The 9,704-nt window shown below is 45.0% G+C and overlaps 1 protein-coding gene across 1 annotated transcript; it reads left to right on the forward strand.

Moving 5' to 3' along the window:
* Positions 1-1,262: 1,262 nt before the first annotated feature.
* On the forward strand, positions 1,263-2,752 carry rhoh (ras homolog family member H). Its single transcript, XM_083634913.1, has one exon. It carries the CDS (start codon positions 1,690-1,692, stop codon positions 2,278-2,280), a length of 591 nt encoding a protein of 196 aa, XP_083491039.1. The 5' UTR covers positions 1,263-1,689; the 3' UTR covers positions 2,281-2,752.
* The last annotated feature ends 6,952 nt before the right edge of the window (positions 2,753-9,704 follow it).

Below are 9,704 nucleotides of genomic sequence, written 5' to 3' on the forward strand. Positions count from 1 at the left end.
TTATTTAATATAGAAAATAAATTCTTAACGACGGACAAAAATCTCACTTGCTTCAACAGGTTTAGAAACGTAATATAGAGCAAATGAGATCTTCGAGGAGGATTCTTTCATTTTGAAAAGTGCAAATAGATCATTATGATTTATTTGGTGGGAAAACATATTTGACAATACTGTCAGGGACAACAGATGATTTCATTTAAGCAACAAGATAATGGGTTTGATGGGAATCAGTTGCACTGTGAGGGGTTTTATCATTATGCTTCCTTTAGTTATTTATTGATACTTTCCCCTGGTGTTACTGTACAGCAGGATGAGATCATGGCTTTTTCTGTATTTTCAGTGAATAGTGGAAAACAAAACACTATAGTGTCCCATCAACGTTGTGGATACTTTTCCATCCCCATGACTAAGACTGTCTGTCGTGGCAAGTGGTTTGGAGGTCACGGGTTAGTTCTGGCCCTTTAAAATCAACTGCCAGTTGTTTTATTCACTTGACAGGGCAAGAAACCACCCGAACCTATTTGAGCTCTGATTTTGTTAATCACATCTCAAATAGGTTTTGGAACCACAGAGATTTATTCCTATTGAAAGATGGTACACAGGCAGCTCTTCATGAGCAGTTTTGAACTGTAGAATCAACACTGGCTCATACTCATTGGAAAACATAGGACTTATGAGAGACGGAGGTCGTGTATATACAGATAACACAACACAACAACACACACATCGATATTGTTCATGAGCACCAGCTCAAGTCTTGAGGATTAACCTGTGAAATGTTTGGTCACACCCGAAAGCAAGAACCTTTGCTTCCGTATTGCATGTATATTTGGTTATACAGTGGATTCAGTGCCTTGTGTTGTCACTCTATAAATCTACATTGCCTTTGTGTTCAAAAACCAAAGACAATTTCCTCTGCCCCTCTAGCATGTTTATTTGAGCAATAGGTCTGATTAGTTTGACAGATGTTTCTTATTGTCCTGCAAACTGACGCCATAACCATTTGTACAAAGCCGTACAGCATCTGCCGTCATCTTCCACAACATGGCTATGAGAAGAATTTGTCGATGAGGAAAAACTTCAAGAGAAATGGACTGAATAGTTCAGTTGAAAAAGTTAAATGACCCACGACGTATCTCCACTTGTGACCGGTCTGTACGCTACTTTCTAAGTAAGACGACAGAGTGAAACATCTGATTTGTAACGTCTCCTCTCTTCATCTCTCTCCCCTCAGCAGATCGCCCCCCCCCCCCCCTGCCCTTGAGAGGTCTGGGCAGAACGTCTGTTTCAATAACCACAACCTGATCGCATTGTTGCAGACGCCAAGCGGAAGTGAATCGAGTAGCCGATGAACTAAAGCACACTGCTGACAGGTTTGTATAGGGGAAGTTTGTTGATGAACTCTGCGAAGAGCGTTACATACGGACAGACAGCATAGGTCGGTTCCAGTTGAATAGCCGTTACGATGGAACATCTCTAGTGAGGTCATTGCCACAAGGCTGGACTACAAATTACTTGCTATGAAAACTACAACCCTCACTTGGAATCGCAGCGCACACAGATCGGACGCCGCCTGTACCTGCCCCTTGGACCCCTGACCTCTCCGGATCCACACATCCTAGCAGAAATACAGACTCTTTCCCGAAAGAACCACGAACTCCCGGAGAGCTGAGAGCGGCACAGACAACCATGAACGGCCTGGAGGAGGAGACATCGGTGAAGTGCGTCCTGGTGGGGGACAGCGCCGTGGGCAAGACGGCCCTGCTGGTCCGCTTCACGTCGGAGACCTTCCCAGACAGCTACAAGCCCACGGTGTACGAAAACACGGGCGTGGACGTCTACATGGACGGGGTTCAGATCAGCCTGGGCCTGTGGGACACGGCGGGCAACGACACCTTTCGACAGATCCGGCCTATGTCCTACAAGCAGGCGGACGTGGTCCTCATCTGCTACTCTGTGGCCAACCCCCACTCGCTGGCCAGCATCCAGCACAAGTGGATAGCCGAGGTTCGGGAGAACTTGCCCCGGGTGCCGGTGCTGGTCGTGGCGACCCAGACGGACCTGCGGGAGATGGGGCCGCACCGGGCCAGCTGCATCACGGCGGCGGAGGGCAAAAGCGTGGCTCAATCGATACACGCTAAAGGCTACATGGAGTGCTCGTCGCTGAGCAACCGCGGCGTGCAGCAGGTGTTTGAGTGCGCCGTGCGGACGGCCGTGCACAAGGCCAGGAAGCGGGCGAGGAGACGGTTGTTCGACATAAACCAGTGTAGCATCGTTTGACCCTTCACCTTGTCTGGTGGATCACACAGGATGTTTAACTCAAGGATTTGTACGATATCTGTGCAATCCCAATGCTCAAGCTGTACTGGAACTAACCCGCCAAGTTTAGACTTCTTACGTGGGGGGCCCCTTCCTGATGAATGGAAATGGACTCCTCCATTTGAACACTGTTTAGAACTGAGGGTGCGTTCGTTTTGTCTGAGGGTGCAATGCGTCCTGATATACACTCTCATGGAAACGTTGCTGAGTGGTAGTACAACCTTCCTGTGACCCAGGGAGAACAGAAGAAGAAGTTAAGAGAACTGATGGGTCGGTTCCTCTGATCAAAGTGTTTTTATAAAGTGAGCCACAGTACAGAACCGTGCAGGTATTTCAACTGGGGCTTTGGAGTATCTGTCCGGGCTTCAGAAAGATCCCCTTAAATGTGTTAGTCATGACAGACTTTGATTTAAATTGAAACATTAAAAGCTTAAATGTTTATATGTTTGTTGATTTTTTTTTAAAGGAGGCAAATATCTTAACACATTGACTGCCAGACGTTTTTTTTTGCTGTAGGTAGCTTCTGCCAAGCCGTTTTTTGAGGATTATGGCTCATTTTATAAGAGCCGAGGATTCGTTTCAGCTTGGAGTTTGTGAACATACAATATCTCAAAAGTACTAATAGAATGTGTACTTTCTCTGTCTAAAAGAGTTAGTTTGTAGAGTTAGTAGTTATGTAAGCATTAGCAGTTGAATACAGCATGGTTTTAGCGTGAAAAAGAATATTCAGAGATAAACGGCTTTTTGTGAAATTGGATGGAACTGTCACTTTAACCATTCATTTTTGGCTCTCTCTCTCTCTCTCTCCCTCCCCCTCTCGCTCTCTCTCTCTCTCTCCCTCCCTCTCGCTCTCCCTCCCTCTCTCTCTCTCTCTCTCTCTCTCTCTCTCTCCCTCCCTCTCGAGTTGCTTCAACTCCGCCCTCCGTGGGCGGACAAGCTTGTCACCAGTCAGTGCTTTGCTGCTCTCCTGTGCCTGTCTGGCCTGTCTGCACGGCCGCTGTTTGAGGAAGTCGGGATGGACTCGCTTGTTTGGAGTTTTGGTTGAGAGAAGCTTTTGCGATTCTGGTCATATTTATGCTGCGTGTTTCAAAGTGTGTTCCTCCACCTGTTATCTATCACCCGATCATAGTAGATCGGCTGAATCTATTATGTAAATTTGCAATCCCGCATCGCCAGCAATCAGCGCGAAAAGGAGAATGGCTGGGCTGAGAATGGCTTGACAAGTTAAAAAAATGCTTTCCTTTCTCTAGCAAGGAGAGCACTGTTGCCACTTAGTGGGTCGGTGGAATGGGTTGTAAACGTTCGGTGGCTCCAATAATTATATAAGAGATGTAAAAGGCTTAGATGCACAACCCACCGTCAAAAAAAAAAAATCGATGCCAAAAACGTGTAAACACGTTGTTGGCAGGGAACAGCTGGATTCTGAAAACGTGTTCATACGTTGTTGGCAGGGAATGTGTTAATATGCCAATGTCAGGATGGGACTATTAATAGCAACAAATGTCTTCCAAATTGAATTGCAATGCAACAAAATGCAGTGCCTGTGCCATAATAAGTAATACTAGTCATTCATTTTTAAAGTGGCGTTGGGGGTTTACAATTTTATTCAGACATTTGTCAAAATCAAACTAGGAAAATGGTATTCTTAAGTTCCTAATAAAGTGAGAGGCGCAGGCAGTGGCCTGGCGGCAATGATATCAACTCTAAATTGATTTTTTCTTTTGTATGTGATTTTCTTTTTAATGTGAAACTGTTTTTAATGTAAAACTGCTTAATGGCTGCCGTCTTGAGGAGTCCCTGGAAGAAGAGATACTGTATCTCAACGGGATCTTCCTGGCTAAATAAAGGATACATTAAAAAAATCTAAATAAATAAATAATCAAATAAATACCCCCAGATCGACGGAGTGGGTGGAGCAACAACCGAGACGGCTTAGACAGGGGAAAATTGGCCATCAATAATTGGGAGAAAAAGGCAATCAATCAATCAATCAATCAATAAACACACATTGTGAGTGTCACCTCAGACAGACCAATGGGAGAAGTGGGCTGCATTACCGCTCTATATTCTATTTACATGTCATTATTACATGAGAGGATTAGGGCGACATGAAAAATGATTTAAGATCTAAGATTAATTTCAGAATTCTGAGAATAAAGTCAGAATTCAGAGATTCTGAGTTCAAAGTCTTCAATCTCAGAACTCAAATAAATCTTACAGATGTGGCACTAATCCTCTTCCATGCATTATCCATGTGACTGGGGAAATAAAGTCCTGAGGTAAAATGGTGGGCAAAATGAGCAAACTCAGTTTATAGCCTCCATATAGGCAACATGGGCTAAATATTTCTGGCATGCTTATCTCATCTATTTAAACACGACATTTTTATTGTTTGAGATGTTTACTGTGACATCGGTTGCATTTCAACACATTTTCACCGATGCAGATCAATTTATGTATTTCAGTTAATATACTGTAAGGGAATCTGAATGACCTTAAACCAAGTGAAGCACATTTACGAAGAAGTTGAACAAATTGTTATTGAAGATTGTGAGACACTTGATATTTGATCCATATTGTTCAAAAGGTCAATGATTTTGTTTTTTCTGGAATCAAGTCACGGCCCACGGAACATAAACGTTAACTACTTTTTCCAATTCTGATTAAATGACAATTGTTTTATTGAAGTCATGTTACAATGCAAACTTGTGCCTATAGGGGGTTTTAGTTTTGTTTGATCACATTCTGTTTCATTAAATTATTAAATGTTTTGTAAAAAGAAAATCTAGTTTTTCATTTGTATCTGTAGCTTTTTCTCTTGGGAAATGTGTCGTTTCCAAAAAAAAGTGGGGTAACATGTCCAAATTTGGGTGAAAGTAACTGAATACAATACTCAAAAATATATTCAAGAAAATGTATTTTATCCATTATATATTTTTTCCAGTTTTGTGTGCTATCCTGCTCTTGTTAGAATCCTATATTATAACGTGTGTTAGTGAGTAATCGTATTGGATATTTGCATTTGAATTCATTTTTGGCTCAGCACTCCATTATCAAGAAAAGCATTGTTGAAGCACACTCACACAGGGACTCTGGAGATGTAGGCTGCAGGTGCTACCATGTCAAACCATACTGTAGTAGTTTACAAGTTATCACTCGGAAGACGTTGAACGTAAAGTTCAGTTGAACTTTACAAATCCATAGAATTAGGCTGTAAAGCGTTACATGAGCACAGCTACTGTGTCTGTAAAACATTTACATTAAGTTGAATTCGGCATGATAGGGGGGAAAAACTGCAAACTGTTACATATGAACATTCCATATCCAGTGTATCCCGATCAACAACGGTATGCTAGTTAATAAACACGTGCAAGAGATAGCTTGGCAATGGTAAGAACAATGGCAGGGCTAACACACACGCGCACGCACGCACACACACACACACACACACACACACACACACACACACACACACAGGATGAGAGGGGGAGACTGTATAGTGTGGCAGTGATGGTAGATTATATAGATATGACTGTAAACCTTTGTATCTATGGCAACACTCACAGTTGTCTTACATCATGAGTGTATAGGTTCGGCCCTTATATGTCTATGTGTGTGCATGTGCACGTGTGCCTGTGTGCATGTACATGACTGTGTGCGTGTGGCGTTTCTGTGTGAGAGATATAGGGCGGTTCCTTGAGTGAACCTGTGTGTGTGTGTGTGTGTATGTGTGTGTGTGCATATCTACCATTTAAATTAAAACATAATACCAGTACCCTTAAAGTGATACTGATACCAATAAAGTATTTAATTCAAGCCCCGCCCCCCCCCCCCCCCCCCCCCCCGCCCCCCACACACACACACCTCCCACCCCATCTCTGTCATATACACTACGCTCGACTTCACCACCACAGACTGTATGGGTTGTAGCTGCTGTGGTAGTGGGCCAATCACATGTCCCATTAAATTGAAGAACGCTTGTGGTGATTGGCTGTGCATGTGAGCAAAAACCATACAAATAGTAATTTCTTTCTAGATCTGTGTACAAAAAAGGGTCAAATGCAGGTATCGGTTGACTGGAGATGTTTCAATACTACTTGGTACTGGTTTATTTCGGTCGATACCCGGTTTCCCAATTTGCCCTCGGGGATCAATAACGTTTTTCTGATTCTGATTCTGATTCTGATACCTTAAGGGTATTGAGTAGCCTACCGATAGCCAGCCCTGCAACTGAATGACAATGGAAGAAGCAGAGAAAGACCAAACTACCAGGAACCTGCCAGGAACATGCACCCTCACACTTTCTCCCGCTCTTTCTCGCCGTTTTCTCATGTGGTTGTCGGAGCTGTCGGAGAGAGATACAACACAGGTAAAGTCTCAAGGATAGGCTGAAAACCAACTAACCACATCCCAGCAACCTGTCACACACACATGTGCGCGCACACACACACACATACACACAGACACACACACAAAATAACAAGCTCAAAACCACACACAAAGTCAGCCATCACTCCATCATACACACACACACACACACACACACACACACACGCACACACACACACACACACACACACACACAATAACAAGCTCAAAACCACACACAAAGTCAGCCATCACTCCATCATACATACACACACACACACACACACACACACACATTCACTCACTCCCACTTACACAATTCACGCACACAGTCATGTAGCCTACAGATAACTGAATTGTGGAAAAAAATCCAAGTTTTGTATCAAAGTATTTTTGCGTAGCCATCGCACTATTTCACCATAGGATAAAAACAGCCAAAACTTCCTGTCCTACAGCAGCTGGTTCAAACTTCCTGTCCTACAGCAGCTGGTTCAAGCTTCCTGTCCTACAGCAGCTGGTTCAAGCTTCCTGTCCTACATCAGCTGGTTCAAACTTCCTGTCCTACAGCAGCTGGTTCAAACTTCCTGTCCTACAGCAACTGGTTCAAACTTCCTGTCCTACAGCAGCTGGTTCAAACTTCCTGTCCTACAGCAGCTGGTTCAAACTTCCTGTCCTACAGCAGCTGGTTCAAACTTCCTGTCCTACATCAGCTGGTTCAAGCTTTCTGTCCTACAGCAGCTGGTTCAAACTTCCTGTCCTACAGCAGCTGGTTCAAGCTTTCTGTCCTACAGCAGCTGGTTCAAGCTTTCTGTCCTACAGCAGCTGGTCCAAACTTCCTGTCCTACATCAGCTGGTTCAAACTTCCTGTCCTACAGCAGCTGGTTCAAGCTTTCTGTCCTACAGCAGCTGGTTCAAACTTCCTGTCCTACAGCAGCTGGTTCAAGCTTTCTGTCCTACAGCAGCTGGTTCAAACTTCCTGTCCTACAGCAGCTGGTTCAAGCTTTCTGTCCTACAGCAGCTGGTTCAAACTTCCTGTCCTACAGCAGCTGGTTCAAACTTCCTGTCCTACATCAGCTGGTTCAAGCTTTCTGTCCTACAGCAGCTGGTTCAAACTTCCTGTCCTACAGCAGCTGGTTCAAGCTTTCTGTCCTACAGCAGCTGGTTCAAGCTTTCTGTCCTACAGCAGCTGGTCCAAACTTCCTGTCCTACAGCAGCTGGTTCAAACTTCCTGTCCTACAGCAGCTGGTTCAAGCTGTCTGTCCTACAGCAGCTGGTTCAAGCTTTCTGTCCTACAGCAGCTGGTTCAAGCTTTCTGTCCTACAGCAGCTGGTTCAAACTTCCTGTCCTACAGCAGCTGGTTCAAGCTTTCTGTCCTACAGCAGCTGGTTCAAACTTCCTGTCCTACATCAGCTGGTCCAAACTTCCTGTCCTACAGCAGCTGGTCCAAACTTCCTGTCCTACAGCAGCTGGTTCAAACTTCCTGTCCTACAGCAGCTGGTTCAAATGTCCTGTCCTACAGCAGCTGGTTCAAACTTCCTGTCCTACATCAGCTGGTTCAAGCTTTCTGTCCTACAGCAGCTGGTTCAAACTTCCTGTCCTACATCAGCTGGTTCAAGCTTTCTGTCCTACAGCAGCTGGTTCAAACTTCCTGTCCTACAGCAGCTGGTTCAAGCTTTCTGTCCTACAGCAGCTGGTTCAAACTTCCTGTCCTACATCAGCTGGTCCAAACTTCCTGTCCTACAGCAGCTGGTCCAAACTTCCTGTCCTACAGCAGCTGGTTCAAACTTCCTGTCCTACAGCAGCTGGTTCAAATGTCCTGTCCTACAGCAGCTGGTTCAAACTTCCTGTCCTACAGCAGCTGGTTCAAATGTCCTGTCCTACAGCAGCTGGTTCAAATGTCCTGTCCTACAGCAGCTGGTTCAAACTTCCTGTCCTACAGCAGCTGGTTCAAATGTCCTGTCCTACAGCAGCTGGTTCAAATGTCCTGTCCTACAGCAGCTGGTTCAAACTTCCTGTCCTACAGCAGCTGGTCCAAACTTCCTGTCCTACAGCAGCTGGTCCAAACTTCCTGTCCTACAGCAGCTGGTTCAAATTTCCTGTCCTACAGCAGCTAGTCTCTTAAAACAGACTGTCTCATCTACATCCGGCGAATGCAGCTAAACAGTCTGTACGTTACACCCCCAGAACATGCACAAGGAAGTTGGGAAAAAAACCTTCAGACTGGAAGGAAGTTCGACGGAATCCGACCAATCACGACACGTGTGTCCACGAAAAATATGTCCCCCCCCCTGGAAACTTAAACCGATGCAGGTTGCTAATGCTAGCAGTGCTTTAGATATACAGAATTACCATGGAAGCTACGCCGACGGAAGCGGTGAAAGAAGACCCTGATAGACGTAAACGATGTATCCGCGGCTTGGAGGAACCTCGTGCAATATCTTGTCTAACTTCCATTTCTGCTCAGCAACAATCAAGCTAGCATTCGGCTATGTTTTGTTTACCACTCGGAACGATTGTGCAGAAGCCCCGAGTTCCGCGAATGCGGCATATTGGATTCTGATTGGACTAATGAGCGGAAGACCCGCCTTTCTGCTTCCCATTCCGGTTGGTGCATGCTTCTCCCCCACGTATTACAGACGGTATGGTGGAAGCATTTGAAAATTGCGGAAGCCAACTCGTCTGTTTTAAGAGACTATACAACAGCTGGTTCAAACTTCCTGTCCTACAGCAGCTGGTTCAAACTTCCTGTCCTACAGCAGCTGGTTCAAGCTTCCTGTCCTACAGCAGCTGGTTCAAACTTCCTGTCCTACAGCAGCTGGTTCAAACTTCCTGTCCTACAGCAGCTGGTTCAAACTTCCTGTCCTACAGCAGCTGGTTCAAACTTCCTGTCCTACAGCAGCTGGTTCAAGCTTCCTGTCCTACAGCAGCTGGTTCAAGCTTCCTGTCCTACAGCAGCTGGTTCAAGCTTCCTGTCCTACAGCAGCTGGTTCAAACTTCCTGTCCTACAGCAGCTGGTT

This window comes from Poromitra crassiceps, assembly GCF_964638095.1.
Source record: "Poromitra crassiceps genome assembly, chromosome: 4".
In the NCBI taxonomy this organism is placed as follows: domain Eukaryota; kingdom Metazoa; phylum Chordata; class Actinopteri; order Beryciformes; family Melamphaidae; genus Poromitra; species Poromitra crassiceps.

Bases quoted from the DNA above. Each gene is read 5' to 3' on its own strand.
- rhoh (XM_083634913.1), top strand. From the start codon at position 1,690: ATGAACGGCCTGGAGGAGGAGACATCGGTGAAGTGCGTCCTGGTGGGG.